Consider the following 18,828-nt stretch of genomic DNA (forward strand, 5'->3'; position numbering starts at 1 on the left):
CCGGACCTCTGCCCCCCGCCTGGACCTGGCTCACTCTGCCTCCCCCTGTGTCCCTGCAGCAGCAGCAGGAGATGCTGGCGGCCAAAAGGCAGCAGGAGCTGGAGCAGCAGCGGCAGCAGGAGCAGCGGCGGCAGGAGGAGCTGGAGAAGCAGCGGCTGGAGCAGCAGCTGATCAGCCTGCGGAACAAGGAGAAGAGCAAAGAGAGTAAGGCCTGCCTCACACCTCCCACCTCCTGCCCCTCTGCCCCTGGCCACGGGCTCCTGCCCCAAGCACCCTCGGGCCCCGAGCACCAGGTCAGCTGCACCCTGTCCCGCAGGTGCCATCGCCAGCACCGAGGTGAAGCTGAGGCTCCAGGAATTCCTTCTGTCGAAGTCAAAGGAGCCCACGCCCGGCGGCCTCAACCATTCCCTCCCACAGCACCCCAAATGCTGGTAATGGCTCTTGGCAGGCACGGGTCATAGAGGCGCCCTGCTCCAGCTGCGTGGCTGCCAGGACAGCAGGGGGCTTCTGGCCGGAGCCAGAGACAGGCCCCCCGCAGTCTCTCTGAGGGTGTAGAACTCCTCCCCTACCCCCACCCCCCACCCCCCACCCTGGCTTCTCTCTTTGCTTCCCGCCCCAGGACCTGTCTCCTGTCCCTTGATGTAGTGGGCAGCTCCTCAGTGGGATTGCTTGGAGGCAGGTGCAGTTGGCTGGGTGATAACCTTGGTCTGTCTCTGTCCCCACTCCACACCCTCCAGGGGAGCCCACCATGCTTCTTTGGACCAGAGTTCCCCTCCCCAGAGTGGCCCCCCTGGGACGCCTCCCTCCTACAAACTGCCTTTGCTTGGGCCCTACGACAGCCGCGATGACTTCCCCCTCCGCAAAACAGGTGTGTAGTGCCTGACCTGGCTTTCCAGAATATGGCTCCCTAGAGGTAGGGGTTGGAATTCAGAGGGCCAGGCTACGGGTGTGTGCCTTGTTCCTGTGGCTGTATCTGAGCCCTGGTTCCCTTTGCCCCAGCCTCTGAACCCAACTTGAAAGTACGTTCGAGGCTAAAGCAGAAGGTGGCTGAGCGGAGAAGTAGTCCCCTTTTGCGCCGCAAAGATGGGACAGTCATTAGCACCTTTAAGAAGAGAGCTGTTGAGATCACCGGTGCTGGGCCTGGGGGTAAGGGCTCCTATCTTGTTCCTGTTTGGAAGTCCTGGGAGTGGGTGGGTGGCTCTGAGCATGCCCAGGTGACAGCCCATTCTCCCATAGTGTCCTCCGTGTGTAACAGTGCACCAGGCTCCGGCCCCAGCTCTCCCAACAGCTCCCACAGCACCATTGCTGAGAATGGCTTTACTGGCTCAGTCCCCAACATCCCCACCGAGGTACAGGCCTGCAGAGGGCTGGGTGGGTGGGCCAAAACTGCTCCGTTTCCCTTGGAAGACGGAAGGCAGCTCCTTCCTGTATGTGTGTCTTACTGAGAGTATTCAGCAGACTCTCTGCCCATGTGGACAGGCCACAAGGACCTGTTGCCTTTAAGTGGGTTTTGTCCTGCGGGCCTCTGAAGGACTGTGATCTCTCAGTATCCCCCAGGTGGGGCTTGGTGTGGGGAGCGGGGAGCGAGGCATGAGGCACCATTCAGAGCCCTTTGCCCCAGGTGGCCCCCCTTTGCTTGCTCTCATGCCTGTGTCTCCCAACTGCTCCCTAGATGCTCCCCCAGCACCGGGCCCTCCCTCTGGACAGCTCCCCCAACCAGTTCAGCCTCTACACGTCTCCCTCTCTGCCCAACATCTCCCTAGGGCTGCAGGCCACAGTCACTGTCACCAACTCACACCTCACCGTAAGTCTGGGCACGGGCCCCATCCTCCCTCTGGTGTTGAGGTCTGTGGTCCTGGATGCCTCCAGCTGGGGCTCTTGTTCTCACCAGACCCTGATGGAGATCACATGGCCTTCCTCAGAGCTGGGGGGTGGGCAGAGGGTAGGTAAGGGATGCTGACCATGGGACAGCAGTGGCAGGACTGGGGCCAGCATCCCCTCCCTCATCTCCGTCTCCCTTCCCCACTGCCAGGCCTCCCCGAAGCTGTCCACGCAGCAGGAGGCCGAGAGGCAGGCCCTCCAGTCCCTGCGGCAGGGCGGCGCACTGACGGGCAAGTTCATGAGCACATCCTCCATCCCCGGCTGTCTGCTGGGCGTGGCACTGGAGGGCGACACTAGCCCCCATGGGCACGCCTCCCTGCTGCAGCATGTGTTGCTGCTGGAGCAGGCTCGGCAGCAGAGCACCCTCATTGCTGGTGAGCTGGCGGGCAGTGGTGCAAGGGAGTGGGTATCAGGCCCCTCTTCGGAGGGTGTAGGCCAGCCATCAGGGAATAGGTAGGGACACTCCAGCTCTGTCACAGCTCTCCTCCATGGCATCATTGATATCTTGTGTGTTCTACAGACATGATAGAGCACCTACAGCCTACCAGACGCTGTCTTCGACATCGTCTGCTGCTGTGATGTGCTCATGTTTCAGAGCCATGCTGTCCAGTGGACAGACAACACAACACAGGCCGCATATGTAACTTAAAAGTTTTCTAGAGCCACATTAAAAAATGTAAAAGGAAGGGCAGGCACCTGGCTGGTTCAGTTGGTAGAGCATACGACTCTTGATCTTGGTTCAGGGTTGTGAGTTTGAGCCCCAGGTTAGGTGCAGAGATTACATAAAGATGCAATGTTTAAAAAGAATGTGAAAATAAACTGATGAAATTAGCTTTAATAAGGTATACTTGGGACGCCTGGGTGGCTCAGCACTTGAGTGTCTGCCTTTGTCCCAGGGCGTGATCCTGGAGTCCCGGGATTGGGCTCCCTGCATGGAGCCTGCTTCTCTCTCTGCTTGTGTCTCTGCCCCTCTCTCTCTGTGTCTCTCACGAATAAATAAAATCTTAAAAAGAAAAAAAGGTATACTTAGATTTGGGGTATTGTCATTTCAACATACAATCGATAGAGTTATCAGTGAGACATTTTACTTTGTGTCTCTACTGTCTTTGAAATCCAATGTATGTTTCACACTTAGAGTAGTTTTCAATTTATTTATCTTTTTAAGGTTTTGGAATTGTATTTATTGAGAGAGGCAGGGAGTGCACTCGAGTAGGGTAGGGGGCAGAGGGAGAAGCAGACTTCTCATTGAGCAGGGAGCCTGATATGGGGCTGAATATCAGGACTTTTCTTTTTCTTTTTTTTAAAGATTTTATTTATTCATTCAGAGAGAAAGAGAGAGGCAGAGACATAGGCAGAGGGAGAAGCAGACTCCATGCAGGGAGCCCAACGTGGGACTCGATCCTGAGACTCCAGGGCCACACCCTGGGCTAAAGGCAGGCACCAAACCGCTGAGCCACTCAGGGATCCCCTGGGACTCGATATCAAGAACCAGGGGTAATGACCTAAGCTGAAGGCAGATGCTTAGTGACTGAGCCACCCAGGCACCCGTTATTTATTTATTTGAGAGGGAGAGAGAGAGAATGTGAGCGGGGGAGGGAGAAGGACAAGCAGACTCAGTGCTGAGTGTGGAGCCTAATATGGGGCTTTACCTCATGACCCCAAGATCCTGACCTGAGTTGAGATCAAGAGTCAGACACTCACCTGACTGAGCCACTTAGGCACCCCCATCTCAATTGAGCCTGGCTGCATTTCTTTTTATTATTATTATTATTATTATTATTATTAAGATTTTACTTATCTATTCATGAGAAATAGAGAGAGGCAGAGACAGAGGCAGAGGGAGAAGCAGGCTCCATGCAAGGAGCCCGATGCGGGACTAGATCCCAGGACTCTGGGATCATGCCCTGAGCCAAAGGTAGATGCTCAACTGCTGAGCCACCCATGCGTCCCTAGCCAGGCCGCACTTCAAGCACTCAGTGGTTACACGTGGCTGGCATCTATGGAATTGGACAGCATAGCTTTGGAGGGTCAAACCTTAAGCAGCTGGTGGCATCAGAAGAGGTTTGGCTTCAGAGACACGTGACCGTGGGCCCCAGGCTTCCCCACCTGCTGGCATCCATGTCCATGATCAGGGAGATCCTGTTGCAGTTGGGGAAAACTAGGCCTTGTTCAGCTACCCTGAGGGCCTATGACTGTATGTGCAATAGTAAGGGAATCAAAGGGAGAGAGTGGTGAATCCAGGAAGGCTTGCTGATGGCAGTGGCTCTAAGCTGCAAGACTGTTCTGTTGTGAGGAGGAGGAAGAATGGGGCTCAGGTTTGGGGGCAGGGTGCCGCAGGCTTTTCCTGGGTTTTTTGTTCTAGGAGGGGGAGATCTTGGGGTGGGATGGGGGTACCCGGTGCCCTGTCAGTGATGGTGACTCCCTCCTCCCGCCACGCAGTGCCACTCCATGGGCAGTCCCCGCTGGTGACAGGTGAACGTGTGGCCACCAGCATGCGGACAGTGGGCAAGCTCCCACGGCACCGGCCCTTGAGTCGTACTCAGTCCTCCCCGCTGCCCCAGAGCCCCCAGGCCCTGCAGCAGCTTGTGATGCAGCAGCAGCACCAGCAGTTCCTGGAGAAACAGAAGCAACAGCAGCTGCAGCTGGGCAAGGTGAGCCAGGAGCAGCCCAGGGCCAGGGTGGTGCTAGGCGCCAGGTACAACAGGGCACTGGCTAGGCTGACAGACAAAGGGATGGGGGCTGATGCCCTAGGCCACCCCCCAAGCCGCTTCTGCTCCAGCCTGCCTCCTGGAGAAGCTCTATACAGGCAGGGCGACTGCCAGAGAGAGAGGCCAGGGAAGGACAGACCCTTTGGGGCCACAGGCTGCATGGCTGTGCCCCTCCCACCAGCCTGTGTGCCCCCTTGTTCTGCTCCCAGATCCTCACCAAGACTGGGGAGCTACCACGGCAGCCCACCACCCACCCTGAGGAGACAGAGGAGGAGCTGACTGAGCAGCAGGAAGCCTTGCTTGGGGAGGGAGCCCTGACCATCCCCCGAGAAGGCTCCACGGAGAGTGAGAGCACCCAGGAAGACCTGGAGGAAGAGGAGGAGGAAGAGGAGGAGGAGGAGGAAGAGGAGGAGGAGGAGTGCATCCAGGTCAAGGATGAGGAGGGCGAGAGTGGCGCTGAGGAGGGGCCTGACTTGGATGAGTCCAGTGCTGGTTACAAAAAGGTGCCCCCTCCACCCCAGCCCTTGATTCCTGCACCCCTTTCCACACTTGCCTTTCCCTCTCCCCATCTGGCTGCACAGGGGCAGGTTCTGGAGAGAGCCAAAGCAGAGTAGGAAGGAGACGCTGGCTGTGGAAGGGGGCTCTGTGTGTGCTTGCATTGGCCTCAGTGCTGGCCACAGCTTGCCTGCTTCTCTCTGTGGCTGTGGCTCTGACGCAGCCGCCCACCCCTCCAGACTGCTGTGTGTGTGTGTGTGCTTGTACACTCACGGATACACACCTGTGCATGCACATGGCCTGGGTATCTGCGTTTCTCCCTGCATAGGGCCGGTTGTGCGTTGGTCTGTGCGTGCATGTGCGCATGTGTACACACACGCCCCCACTGTTACTACAGTCTGCCCTGCACCTAGCTGTGCTCCATTCATTGCGGACACTGCTGAGCCCTCCCGGCCTGACTCATCCTGCCCCCTCCCACGCCCCCATCCCTCCCAGCCTCTTACCTCAGTGCTACTCTGGCGTGACTCATCACATCCCGCGGCCCCCCCCCCCCCATCTCCTGGGAGGTGGAGATGGCGAAGGCTGGAGTGCCTCTTGTTCCTGGTAGAAGGATATGGGGAAAGAGGAGGTTTGGAAGAGAAAGACTGGAACATGGGCCCCCTTGGAGGCCCTAGGACACTCGTCCTCACTTTGATCTCATGCCCGCTCCCACCCACTCTCCTCCTGCCCAGGTGTTCTCCGATGCCCAGCAGCTGCAGCCACTTCAGGTGTACCAGGCCCCCCTCAGCCTGGCCACTGTGCCCCACCAGGCCCTGGGCCGCACCCAGTCCTCACCTGCTGCCCCTGGGGGCATGAAAAGCCCCCCAGACCAGCCTGCCAAGCACCTCTTCACCACAGGTGAGCCCCCCCCCACCAGCTGCCCTTCTACCATGTGCCAGGTGCCTATGCATGGTATCTAGCCTTGTGCAACCTGTTGAGGGACCGCATAAACCCTGGGGCCCTGGGTGAAGAGAACTCACTATCTCAGTTGGGCCCTACCCTTCTAGTTTCCTGTTCTCTTCTCTTTGAGCTCAAAAGTGAGACCTCAGCCCATTCCAGGAAGCTTTTCCTCATGAAGCTGCCCTGTGCTGGGCTCTCAGGGGGCATAGATGCCTGGGGATGGTCCTGCCTCACCCATGGAGTGTAGGGGTTCAGGGGATCAGTACACAGGGGCTGTGACAGAGTAGGGGGAAGGACGATGTGCCCTGAAGGGGGGTACTATGTTGAGAGCATGGTGGGCAGAAATGAAAACCAGTGGGGGTCTCAGGGGCAGCCTGGTCGAGGCTTTTGAACAGGAGGAATGGAAGAAGGGAACCACAGGAGAAGAGGGGTAGGTGCGTGGAAAGGCGGTTAGGCTGGCTATAGGGAGGTCCTTGGGCCAGGAGTGGCTAGGGAGAGCTCAGTGAGCTCTGCTGAGGATGGCGGCGGCTGGCCAGGCTGCTGTGGCCCAGAGTGGTGCTGGCTGACAGGTGTGTCCCTGGTCCAGGTGTGGTCTACGACACGTTCATGCTGAAGCACCAGTGCATGTGTGGAAACACACACGTGCACCCTGAACATGCTGGCCGGATCCAGAGCATCTGGTCCCGGCTGCAGGAGACAGGTCTGCTTAGCAAGTGTGAGGTAAGGGAGCCCCTCCTTCTTCCAGCCCCCAGCTCACACCCAGCGAAAGCTTTTGTATATCCCCGTGCATGAAGCCTCTCTGTTTTCTTCATCCTTCTTTCAACCCCTGATCTCAGGGGCAGTCCCTTAGCCACCTCTCTGTTCCATCCCTTGCAGCCCGTTTAGCTGTATAGGAGTGGTCCTGGACTGGGGTGCCTTGGGGCTGGGGCATACTTTTTACAAAAACCTTTGGATTCTTCTAAGGCTGGAAAGTGACTTCATGTGTCCCAGGCTGTGGGGCAAAGAGGGCCTGGGCATCAGGGAGAGCTAGGCCTTAGGTGCATCCTCTCACTGGCCTCTCCTCCTGCTCTCCCCACACAGCGGATCCGGGGTCGCAAAGCCACGCTGGATGAGATCCAGACTGTGCACTCCGAATACCACACCCTGCTCTATGGGACCAGCCCCCTCAACCGACAGAAGCTGGACAGCAAGAAGCTGCTCGGTGAGCCGGCAGGCGTGGGCCAGGCCATGTCCACTGCCCTGGTGGGATAGGAAACTGTCAGGGTAGGCAAGTGGGTCCCAGTAGGCACAGGTCATCCCCTGGGAAGAGGTGGTACAGTGCCACATTGCACACCTCCAGGCGCGCCATGCACATGGAGTACCACACGGGTGGGGGACATTGCAGGAGAGTAAGAGGTGGCAGGTCAGGCTTAGAGATGGGGGAGTGTGCTTTGCTCTCTCCCTAACACATTGTGCCCCTTTCTTCCTGCCATCTGCCGCAGAAGTAAGGTGTTGCCGCCCCAGAATAGGAGACAGACCTCTTCCAACTGGAGAGGAGTAGTAGGCGTAAAGTTCTCTATTATGCTTGGACCTGGCCTCCTTTTTCTGTGATGGGGCTCGCCACCCTCCACAGGACCTAACCTGTAGTCTTGGCAGTTGAGGCAACTTCCAGAGTAGCTTTGTCACTCTTCCTTGCAGGCCCCATCAGCCAGAAGATGTACGCCATGCTGCCTTGTGGGGGCATTGGGGTGAGTAGGGCACCTGCCAGTAGGGATGGGCGGTTGGCTTTCCCAGCTATTGCCTCTCCTTTCCTGCCCAGCATGGCTGCTGGCCCACTGTCTAGGTGCCCACCCCCATTCTTGCCCTCCCCCTGCAGGGGGCACGCTGAAGCCTGCTCTCCTGCCCCCGCAGGTGGACAGTGACACCGTGTGGAATGAGATGCACTCCTCCAGTGCCGTGCGCATGGCAGTGGGCTGCCTGGTAGAGCTTGCTTTCAAGGTGGCCGCAGGAGAGCTCAAGGTGAGCATGTGCCCTGCACAAGGCAGGCTTGGCCCTGCATCCTCAGGGGTGGAGGATGGGTGCTGCCTTGCCTTCCCCTTGAGCAAGGCACTGTCCCTTGCAAGCCTCACTCTCAGGTGCCAGAGTGGGGAGGAGGTGATAGCTCCTGGGCCAGGTTGGGAGCAAGGGGTAAAGAGGGACTGGCGAAGAGGCACTACTGTGTGATGCTCGTGGGAATGGTGAGGTCAGAGGTGGTGCCTGCCCGCCCACATGGCCTGCAGCTGTGTTCCTAGGGTGCGGGAGACATGTTTCTGATCTGTGTTCTCTTCCCTGCCTTGTTTTTGTTCCTCTCCTTTTGTGTCCTCCCCCTTTGTGGCCACCTTGCCTGCCTGTCGGTCTGTTGTCTCTGCCCCTCTGTCTGCCCTTCTTCAGAATGGATTTGCCATCATCCGGCCCCCGGGACACCATGCAGAGGAATCCACAGCCATGTGAGTGCCACCTCAGCCCTGCACTAGACCCACTGCCCTCCTCCCTTCCCTTCTCCCTCTCAGCCGAGTTGCTATGTATCTTTTGCTCATGGAGCAAACATCTGCTGAAGCTGACCTCCCCAACCCTTTGCTCTCCCCACCCACCAGGGGATTTTGCTTCTTCAACTCTGTAGCCATCACAACCAAACTCCTGCAGCAGAAACTGAATGTGGGCAAGGTTCTCATCGTGGACTGGGTAAGCAGTGGGCTAGTGGGGTCAGGGTTGGCCTTCGGGAAGGCTCCACCCCAACATTGCTCCCTCTTCCTCAACTACCTGCACCACTGCTGGGCCTGGTGGCTTCCCAGATATCTTCCTGCTGGAGCATTAGCACAGCCCTCCTATTCCCACGGGGCTCCCTCCTCACTAAGACTCGAAAGTGGTTTTAGCCCTGGTCCCTCTTGGCCCCCACCTTGTAGCCTCAAGCAACCGAGATTTTCTACCTTGAACAGTAGAGACTGTTACCGCCGTTGCTAGAGCCACTCTTTTTTTTTTTTTTTAAAGATTGATTTTACAGCATGCATGTGCATGCATACACGCACATGGGGGTTAGGCAGAGGGAGAGAAACCCAAGCAGATTGCGCTGAGCACGGAGCTCAATGTGGGGCTCAGTCTCACAACCCCAAGATCATGACCTGAGCCAAAACCAAGAGTTGGTTGCTTAACCAACTGCACCACCCAGGTGCCCCTAGAGCCACTCTTGACTGGGGGTTCACTCTGTGCCGGGACACACAGTGTACTGCTCATGGCCACCTTGAGTAGTACAAGTCAGGATGTGCATTTCTAGAAATGGAGACACTGAGCTGTCGGGTGATGTAGCCACATAGTTTGGGATATTGGTACTGGGCTTCAGATCAGGTCTCTGGCCCCCAACACTTCTGGTCTTGCTGCTGGGCACTGCTTCTCAAACCCTGCCTCTTGTGGCAGAGGGAAAAGGAAGTACCCAGGAGCAGTCCTCAGCAAAGATGGAAGTCTCTTTGAAGTCCAACTTTGGTTTAAAAATTCATGGAATATTTGGGTTCTTCAGAATGTATGTTTTCAATTCCTTACTAGCTTTAATGTTCTCTCCACACTGTTGAGTAGAATGGGTTCTGCAGGGAGATCCCCCATATTTATCCCATGGCTTTGCATCTCCTCTGCACAGTGCCATATCCTGACCCATAGACCCTGGGTAGAAAAGTGGGGGTGATACTGTTGTGAATGGAGCACGATGCCCTGTAGCTTGTGGTGGACTGCATGCCCAGAGTTCACCATAGGGTGGAGGTGGGGGTGAGTGGAATTTTGACCTTTGGGCCAGAGCCAGAGCTTTTTTTCTAATGCTTCCACCCCTCCGCACTAGGACATTCACCATGGCAATGGCACCCAGCAAGCATTTTACAATGACCCGTCTGTGCTCTACATCTCCCTGCATCGCTATGACAATGGGAACTTCTTTCCAGGCTCTGGGGCTCCTGAAGAGGTATAGTTCCTGGGCTCAAATATGGGGCCCCGTGGGGAGGTGGCAGAAGGGGACCTAGCAGGGAGCCATGGATGCCTGTGGTAGTGCTGGTTCCCTGGGGAATCTGGGCTCCTAGTGGGAGGACCATGCAGGCTAACTGCCCTTCCGTGCAGAGCAGTAGTGAGTGGGATTAAGGGTTGGAATCAGGGCTGAGGGCAGGGGCAGTGTCTGGGGTCCCCAGGCAGTGAGAATAACCCCTCCCCCACCACGCTGCTAGGTTGGCGGAGGGCCGGGCATTGGGTACAATGTGAACGTGGCATGGACGGGAGGTGTGGACCCCCCCATCGGAGACGTGGAGTACCTAACGGCCTTCAGGTGGGGACTGAGAAGGGCCGAGGGAGGGGTGGGAGACCCTGGGCCCTGCCACGGGAGGGGCAGAAAACACTCAGTTTGGTGTGGGTGGAGGGGCTTGTCTCTGGGGGGAACACAGAGTGAGGTGAGGCCTGGCCTAGCCACCTGCCCGGGTTAGCTTGGGCCCTCCCTTTGCAGGACAGTGGTGATGCCCATTGCCCACGAGTTCTCACCTGACGTGGTCCTGGTTTCTGCCGGGTTTGATGCTGTTGAGGGACACCTGTCTCCACTGGGTGGCTACTCTGTCACCGCCAGATGTGAGCTGCTGGGGGATTGAGGGAGGCTGTGGAGCAGTGAGGATGGGGTTAAGTGGGGGCACGGGGCAGGAATAGACTGGTATTGCATAGATTGGGAGGAGGGAAGCGGGGGCTGGTGGGGGGCAGGTCCAGAACCTGGAATCATCTTGGCAGGAGCCTCCCCCTCTCCTTCTGCTGACCTTGGCCTTGGTGGGGGGAAGCAGGTGGCTGTGGGGTAGCAGAGGGTATATCTCCTTCCAGAGTCCTAGAGATGGAGTTTGTAGATCCCTCGTGTTTCAGTGGTGCTCCTTATGACATGTAATTGGAATATATTTAGCTTATCTATTCTAATGGAGCATTTAGTCCGTTGATACTGAATTTTATTATGGATATATATTTGAGTTTAAATTCACCATTTTATTTTGTGCTATTTGTTACACCTCTTGTTTTTGTTTTTGTTTTTTTAATTCTTCCTCCCTTCACTCATCCTCCTAAAGGCTTTGGCCACTTGACCAGGCAGCTGATGACGCTGGCAGGGGGCCGGGTGGTGCTGGCCCTGGAGGGAGGCCACGACTTGACCGCCATCTGTGATGCCTCTGAGGCCTGTGTCTCAGCTCTGCTCAGCGTGGAGGTAAGGGGTACAGGGAGGCACTAGGGGTGAAGGGCCCCTTTCTTGATCAAGTGGCACTGACCAAGAAGGTGGGAAGGTCTTCTTGAGTCCTAAAGACAGCTGGTGGCCAGGGAGGGTTTTCTGACCCAGAGTTCCTCCAGAAAGCTAGGTTTGCCCCTGTCATGGGAGATGTCTGAGGCTCAGTGAGGTGGTTAGAGGGCCAGGCACCACCAGCCATTCCCTACCATAAGCCTTCTCTTCTTTCCCCTGCCAGCTGCAGCCCTTGGACGAGGCAGTCTTGCAACAAAAGCCCAACATCAACGCAGTGGCCACACTAGAGAAAGTCATCGAGATCCAGAGTGCGTGGGGACAGGCAGAGAGGCTCAGCCCTCAGCTTGCCAAGGGGGCAGAAGCCTGTGGGTCTGCCAGGGTTGGGGACGTAGCATTGGGTTTTCTGTCCTCCCTGACACCTGCCTACTCCTCGTCCTCAGGCAAGCACTGGAGCTGCGTCCAGAGGTTCGCTGCTGGTCTAGGTCGTTCCCTGCGGGAGGCCCAGGCAGGTGAGACGGAGGAGGCAGAGACTGTGAGCGCCATGGCCTTGCTGTCGGTGGGGGCGGAGCAGGCCCAGGCTGCTGCTGCCCGGGAGCATAGCCCCAGGTAAGCCGCCTTCCTGACCTCTGCCTATGCTCAAGTGAGTGCCCCCACCTCAACAATCCCCCCTCTGTGTGCTTGTTCCCACAGGCCAGCAGAGGAGCCCATGGAACAGGAGCCTGCCCTGTGACGCCCTGGCCCCCATCCCTCTGGGCTTCATCATTGTGATTTTGTTTATTTTTTCTATTAAAAACAAAAAGTCACACATTCAACAACGTGTGCTGTGTGGGTCTCTCAGCCTTGCCTCCCTGCTCCTCAAAGCTGTCTCAGGCCTGCCTCCCCCTTGGCTTCTCTCAGTGTGGCCCAGGTCTCCACTCTAGAAGTTTGCTCCCCTGGAAGGTTGGGGGGGGGGCGGGACTTTCCAGCCACCCTCCATGTTGTGTCCCATGCCCACTTTCCTGCATCCTGTCCTTTTCCCCCTTGGAGCCTGGGTCAGCTTAGGGTGGCATGGGGGTCCAGGCAGTACTGTCTGGTTTTGGGGTCTCCCTGAGAGAGGAGGGAGCAGTAAGTTTGGTGCCTTGGCTTCAGCTGACTTGGGGGGAAATGCCTTAATTTCAGCCTCCTCCCCTCTCCAACCTCAGGGGAAGATCCAGAAGGTTGCTCTACAGTCTTATGATACAGAATGGAGGGGAGGGGGGCTCCCACCCTGTGATTCTTTACGTTTTTCCCTCTTTGTTGTCCTCATCCTTTCTGCACAGAACCCTTCTTCTCCTTTCTCTGGGCCTCAGTAGTGAGGGGAAGGCTAGTGCCCCAGAATGTGGGCCTATGTTCTGTAGGCAGGGCTGTGTTGCTTCAAACTCCTCTGGGCCTATTTCCCCTTCCTAGAGGCTGGAGAGGGTCACAGTGTATGGGGAGTGGTGGGGCTGCACTCCTGGGTTCTGAGGGACCAGGAGGAGCTGTAGAAGCAGGCCTGCTCTCTGCCTTACTCTGTTGGCTTCCCTGTCCCTCTGCTGGCACGGCCTGGGGAGGGGAGGTGGTCCCTACAGGGGGACTCCAGGCTGGTGAGAGCCCCCCTGCTGTTCAGGACCACATTTCCCTAGCCATCCAGCATGCCATGAGAAGGGTCAGTGGCCCACCTCCCTCCTGGGGCCTTTTACTGTAAAGCCTGGGGATGGTGAGAATAGGGATTCTAGAAGGGGCAGGGCCAGAACCCAGGAACCCAGGAGTCTGCCCTTAGCTGTAGCTTCCCTTCCTCCTGTGCTTCCTTTGCTGGCCACTGGCCCAAGGGAGCGAAGACCAGGAGGGGCTGGGCACCACTCTTTCTCTTTCCTAGGAGCCCAGCCCAGCCGTTTCTGGGGCTGGGGGCCCACAAGGCTTCTAGGGAATGCTGTCTAGCCTGTAGGAAACCAAAGATGGGAAGGGACTCCTAGGGGGCTGAGTCTTCCTCCCTCCTCCTCCCGATACCACATATACTTTCTTTCCACTCTGTCCTGCGGGCCTCACCAATCTGTTTACATATTTATTTCCCTAATGGGGGCCTGAGTAGAGTTGAGGGAGCCAGGGGAGGGGCAGGAGTCTTACCACCATTGGTTCATCGTGTGCTTGTGTCTTGTGTGTTGTTAGTGTGTTCTAGATCCTCCTGCGGGATGCAGATGGGGCCAGGCCCAGTGTACCAAGTCTCCCCGTGCTGAGCCCCAGCTCCGGGTCCTTAACCCTCCCTCTCCCCATGGCCGGTCTGGTTCTCATGTAAACCCACTCCTTGCTTTGTCTCCCTGGATATGGATTTCAGTTAAGGATTTTGTAATCTGTTACACTCTGTGTCCTTATGTAAATAAACTTGTTTCTGGCAGTGCCTTCTGGGGCTGATGTCTCTTCTCTGGGCTTCCAAATGGAGTAGAGGTTCTCATTCCCCATCCTGGCGAAGAAAAAACTGCTCTTCTTTTCTACAGCCACTGAACTAGCCAATTTAGGAAACAAGGCTGGGGTGGGAGGGAGTGAGTCTCTGTCCTTGTAGGTTAAAGACAAGATTTCACTGAATGTAGCCATAGCATCTCATAGGACCTCTCTTGTGGCCTAGGTGGTGATGCTGGGGAGAGGGCCCAGTCTGAAGGTCTCCATGGAAACAGTGGTGGTGGGGGGGGCGGGACAGTGCAGAACAGGTGGCCTGGCAAGGGTCTCACTTGCACACACACAGGCAAGTTCAGTGGAAATGTGTGCACAGGCAAGAAAGAAATCCAGAAGTATTCAAGAACTTTATTGGGGCTGCTCTGAGCCCCTCACAGTGTTACAGGAGCCCATAGGTCTTGATGTTGCCTTAGCTCCCTGGGGATTCAGGGGGGGGAGAAGGCAGGAGGACCAGCCTTTCTGGGAGAGAGAAGGCCCTTTTTGGGGGCTAAGACCAGATGGTGGAGCAGTGGGAGACTGAGGATGAACAGGGCCTGCTGGGAGCTGGAAGGGGATGAGGCCCACTTTCTGGAGTGTGGAGGTCATAGACTGTTGGCTTTGTCATGGGCAAGTGGCAACGGGAGGCACTTGGAAGTCAGGAAGAGCGGATGGGTGGTGTCTCCTGGGCACTGAACATGTGCACCACCCAGGGCACAAGGGCTAGGACAAGGCATGGCCAGAGGGTGAACTTGAGGAAATTGAAGATATAGAAAAGGCTGATCTGAGGAGGATGGCCCAGCCAGTCCAGGGGGCCCAGAAGCCCCATGGCCAGCACAAGGCAGGCTATCTTCTGGCCGTGTCCCAGCTGTGCCCGCCGTACCTGGGTGTAGCAGGGAGAGTGCAGTGCGATGCCCAGACCCAGGGCAGCCCCTGAATCGCGGCTCAGGGAGGCAAAGGGCCGGCTATCCACATGCACCCACTCGGGCCGCTCACACCACTTGGAGGCCAGGCGGATGGACCTGTGGGGAGGAGAGGACTTTGCCAGGAGACACATTCCCTTGGAAACAAGAGGACCAATGGCTTTTAGCTTCTTTGGGGTCTACCCCCACGTTCTGCTGTGACCCCAGGAGAGTCTGTGTGAACAGGTAATGTGTCCCCTTTTAGCTATAGCCAACCAGGGACCCACTAGGCTAGGTACGGGCAAAGCAGAACAGGCCCCAACGTGCTGAAGCTTCAAAGCAGGACTTACCAAGAAAGATCCAAGCCCAGTGTAACAAGGGTCCAATAGATGAGGCTGGCACCCAGTAACAGGGCCAGTGAGGTCAATCCGTAGAAGCTTAGCTCCCGCTCCATGGGCACCCGGGGGGCCATCAGCCAGCCCAGGACAGCACCTAGTGAAGTGGGGTGACAGCAGCTTCAAGGAGTTTGGGGATATGAGCCCCGCTGAGCTGTAGGGCAGTTTGGCAGAATAGACTGAGGTATAAGGGGGCCTTGGGCCTGCTGTACGATGGAAAGAACCTACACTGGTCCTCCCACTGCCAGTGGCAACCCCTAGGCCCACTCTGTTGCCCCAGTTGCTCACCGGTTATCAGGCCAGCCAACACCTGGTGAGGGAAATGGGCTAATAGGAAGATCCGAGACAGGCCGACCGCCAAGAGAAAGGTGCAGTAAGCCAGGCTAGGTATCACCCTCACCCAGCGGCTACAAAGAAAAGCAAATGGTTCAGGAGGTGTCCATACACAGCATGGCTTCTCTCAGCATCCAAGTATTTCATGGTTGGACCAAATGCCCCAGGGTCCCCAGAACTCCAGTTCCCAGGCTGCCCTCCTGCTGCGTCTTTTGAATCCAGGGTACCATCCCCCTGCCCCCATTGGTAGGCAATGCCAAGGTATACCTGTGGGCCCGACTGGCCACCTGGGAAGAGATGGCTGTCATAATGGGCCAGAGGGCTGCTCCTGTGATCATGCAGTGTCCAGAAGGGCTGCCTGCCGGGGAATCCAGAAGCTTGAGGTGAGAGGATGAGAGTGGAACTCAGGAGCCTCCAGTGATGGGTGGACACAGCTGCCATCACTGCACCCCTTCATCCCCTCCATCATTGGTCCATGGCTCTCTCCACCCTACAGCCTTCTTCACTTCTGCCTGAGGCCATTGCTCTCAGGCTTCTGCTTTGCCCAGTATCTCTTGGATCTACTCTAAACAAGGTGGGCAGCTGGCACTCTGGTATGGGTGCTTCTCTTCCAGAATTCAACTCAGTCTTCCTGGGGTTTCTTTGTTCTCTGGGTTAGTAACTGAGAGGCTGGGCCTCCGGTGAGACCACCCCAGCTAAAAAGTACTCTGAAACACTCACCAAACCCCAACCACATGGGGACAGGGAGGTTTGGGACTTCCCACCTGGACCAGTTTCACAAGAAGAGGGGAACTGGTGAACCTGGGCTGGGGCATGGCTGTAGTACCCAGACTCATGGACCCACCAATAGGGCCTGTCTCCAAACAGAAACCTAGGAGAGAACAGATGCAAGATGACATTACACACACATACAGCCAAGGAAACAGGTGGGGAACAGAAGGATGCCTTGGAGTACACTGGAGGGCCTGCAGGGTGGGGTTAAAAAGAGATTCCAATTCTGTGCATTACCTTGCAAGGATTTTTTTTTTTTTTTTTTTTTTTTTGCCTTGAAACAGGAGAACGCGCGCTATTTTTTAAGTGATAAAGAGACAAGAGATTGTGTGTGTGCACTTACATGCTCTGAAATGTTCTTTGGTCCTGCTCTTATCCCTCCTACTACAGGGCTGGCCCTGCTCTTCTCATTCCTAGAGAGCCCAGGCCTTACCTCTTTCTTTTGCTTCCAGACCTCCACTGACCCTCCTGCTTCTCCCTCTCTCCCCATTTCCTAAACTCCAGCCGGAATTATCTACAGGTGAACTCCTTAGGCCAGTCTCTTGTGTTTGAAATCAGGAGTGGGAAATGGACAGAGGGTGAGAAAGGACAAGGAGGACCAAAAGTTCAAAGTCCCCTGGCCCAGCAGGTGTTTTGCTGGACCCTGAAGAGGCTAGGCTACTGCTGCCAGAATGAGAATAGGTGAGAGCAGAAAAGCAGCTGTGGGGGAGGGACACAAAAGGGAACCGCCTCCCCTCATCACCAGGTTCACACATTGGGTGTTCAAAACACACTTAGGAAATGAATAGGGGCTTTGCTTTGTTACGTGGGAGGGGGCATTGAGAGTGTCTCGTCAAGGCGGTGGTGGTGGTGGTCTTGTAGGGACCAGCAGAGAGGGAGGCTCACGCAGACTCTGAGCGGGGAGACAGCACAAAGCAAAGGGCAATTAGGCAAGAAGGAAATGATGAGACTGCTGCTTTTCCGTTTTCAGGAGGGATGAAGCCCTTGCAGAGAAGAGTGGAGGGGAAGGTAATTCCTATTTTGTCTTTCAGCAAGTCATTTCAGCCCATTCGAGTGTCTCCTCTGAACTCCCTTCCCTCCTCCAGGCAGGGTTCAGGCAGGGAACGGAGGCTGAGGTGAGGGGAGGAGCAGCTCATGCCCAGCAGGAGGCAGAACTCCTCTCTTCACCCAAGAGAGAACAGGTGGCACAAAGAGATAACCCCTGAGAGCCCCACTCACTTGCCTGGCTTCTAAGTCTGTGTGAAGAGCCCACTAGTGAATGGAGGAGAAAAGGAAGAAGAAAGTGTTCCCTGGAAAGCGGTGCTTTTCAAGCCTTACTCCAAACACCTGAGGTCCTCGTTAAAATGCAAATTATGATTCAGGAGCTCTGGTCTGGGCCCTGAGATGGCGCATTTCTAGCAAGTTTTCAAGTGCTTCCTATTCTGCTGGTCATGGTCGGAAAACGCACCTTAATTTTCCAGCCCTCTCTGTCCTTAGCAACTAGTGTGAAGCCTTGCACAGGGCACGCTTCTTAACAACTAAATGTCAAATAAATGAATGACTAGATGAATGAAAGAATGACTTGAGAAGGACTTTTTGCTACCTAAGCTGCCATAGATGCTCCTTAAAATAGTTTTCCCAAACCCTCCCCTGAAATTTCTAAGTCAACACGTCTGAGGTGGGATGAAGTACTTGCATTTTTTAAACACACCCCTTAGGTGATTTCTCTGATCAGGCCCGTTTGAGAAACACTGGTCTAATGAAGTAAGACGGGTCTGAGGTCTGAGACCAAGATGCACAATGATGCTCAAAGGAAAAACGTCAGGGGCCCCGGGGTAGGGATGAGGAGGTCTTAAGGCCATGGGGTTCATTGGGGCGGGGTGGCGGGGGGCCCGAGCCTTTGAGGCACCTGCTGAGAGAGCTCAGGGCTTGCCCAGGACTCAGGGCCCATGGGGGTGGGGGGACTAGGATGCCGAGGGCTTCGCTGTCTCACCACTTGAAGACGAGGTTGAGCCACTCGGTGATGAGGCTGATCCACAGCACTGCGATGCCCACGCGGCGGGAGGTGTAGTAGGCCGCGGGGAAGTAGAAAAGAAAGAGGCTCTTGGGATCGCCCAGAAAGGTGACCCAGAGCCACACATTCTCCAACCAAGGCAGTTGGTTCTGCAGCGCCTCGGCCATCGCGATGCCCGCGCCCAGCGTGGACTCCATGGCGACCCAGGGGCCGGCCGGGCGGGGGTTTGCTGTAAGGCGGAAGCCGGGGAGTCTCGGAGGCCAGGAAGCGGCTCCCCACGGCGGTCCAAAACCCACCTTTCTGAGCCCCAGGCTCCGCCTCCAGCCAGCGGCCAGTAAGGCCCCGCCCCCTACCCCGCCCCTCGGCAGTCCCAGACTCGCGGGAGTCCGGCCCCTCGCCGGTACGTTTCCTCTAGTGCTCCTCCCGGGCCTTCCTTTCTACTGGGCAGCGCAGGGGACAAACCTTTGCGAGGGCGTTTCCGCAGAGCCCCACGTGGCCGCTGTTGCCGGCACGTGGGCATTGGGCGCAGAGGCGGCTCTCGCTGCTGTTCCGGGTCAAGGGAAGGACTAAGCCTAGGGGTCGGCGACGCGCCCGGGCTTCTTGCAGTGCTGCTGCGAAGATGGATGTGTAATCTTCAGTGTCAGGATTCCTTCCAGACCAGACCTCTTTTCTCCCGTACCGCTACCCTCCAAAGATATCCCGAGATTTCTTGGAGAGAGGGCTACGGACACTCCCTCGGAGG

At 56.6% G+C, this 18,828-nt stretch overlaps 2 protein-coding genes across 8 annotated transcripts in view; one reads left to right on the forward strand and one right to left on the reverse strand.

The window, feature by feature from the left end:
* HDAC5 (histone deacetylase 5) overlaps positions 1-13,665 on the forward strand; it is a 38,342-nt gene extending 24,677 nt beyond the window's left edge. For all 6 annotated transcript variants that reach the window (XM_055316889.1, XM_055316909.1, XM_055316918.1 and 3 more), the window contains 23 exons: positions 60-204; positions 317-431; positions 738-868; positions 1,000-1,146; positions 1,237-1,349; positions 1,673-1,804; positions 2,033-2,255; positions 4,321-4,532; positions 4,799-5,092; positions 5,816-5,981; positions 6,610-6,743; positions 7,104-7,224; positions 7,701-7,750; positions 7,914-8,021; positions 8,433-8,488; positions 8,636-8,723; positions 9,865-9,984; positions 10,241-10,338; positions 10,513-10,631; positions 11,108-11,241; positions 11,495-11,579; positions 11,712-11,877; positions 11,962-13,665. In XM_055316889.1, the coding sequence (XP_055172864.1) occupies positions 60-204; positions 317-431; positions 738-868; positions 1,000-1,146; positions 1,237-1,349; positions 1,673-1,804; positions 2,033-2,255; positions 4,321-4,532; positions 4,799-5,092; positions 5,816-5,981; positions 6,610-6,743; positions 7,104-7,224; positions 7,701-7,750; positions 7,914-8,021; positions 8,433-8,488; positions 8,636-8,723; positions 9,865-9,984; positions 10,241-10,338; positions 10,513-10,631; positions 11,108-11,241; positions 11,495-11,579; positions 11,712-11,877; positions 11,962-12,001 (2,997 nt within the window). In that variant the 3' untranslated portion in view covers positions 12,002-13,665. The remainder of the gene's footprint in view (positions 1-59; positions 205-316; positions 432-737; positions 869-999; positions 1,147-1,236; positions 1,350-1,672; positions 1,805-2,032; positions 2,256-4,320; positions 4,533-4,798; positions 5,093-5,815; positions 5,982-6,609; positions 6,744-7,103; positions 7,225-7,700; positions 7,751-7,913; positions 8,022-8,432; positions 8,489-8,635; positions 8,724-9,864; positions 9,985-10,240; positions 10,339-10,512; positions 10,632-11,107; positions 11,242-11,494; positions 11,580-11,711; positions 11,878-11,961) is intronic.
* Positions 13,666-14,049: 384 nt separating this feature from the next.
* On the reverse strand, positions 14,050-18,398 carry G6PC3 (glucose-6-phosphatase catalytic subunit 3). 2 transcript variants are annotated; one of them, XM_055316935.1, is made up of 6 exons: positions 18,066-18,398; positions 16,087-16,193; positions 15,590-15,680; positions 15,278-15,396; positions 14,945-15,086; positions 14,050-14,714 (listed from the first exon to the last, which is right to left on the reverse strand). In XM_055316935.1, exons 1-6 carry the CDS (start codon positions 18,281-18,283, stop codon positions 14,351-14,353), a joined length of 1,041 nt encoding a protein of 346 aa, XP_055172910.1. In that variant the 5' UTR covers positions 18,284-18,398; the 3' UTR covers positions 14,050-14,350. The 2 variants fall into 2 exon arrangements, with proteins under 2 accessions (XP_055172910.1, XP_055172909.1); XM_055316934.1 differs by having other exon boundaries at positions 15,590-15,699; positions 16,043-16,193.
* Between the last annotated feature and the right edge of the window lie 430 nt (positions 18,399-18,828).

The sequence above is a fragment of the Nyctereutes procyonoides genome, unplaced genomic scaffold (assembly GCF_905146905.1).
Source record: "Nyctereutes procyonoides isolate TBG_1078 unplaced genomic scaffold, NYPRO_anot_genome, whole genome shotgun sequence".
NCBI classification, from domain to species: domain Eukaryota; kingdom Metazoa; phylum Chordata; class Mammalia; order Carnivora; family Canidae; genus Nyctereutes; species Nyctereutes procyonoides.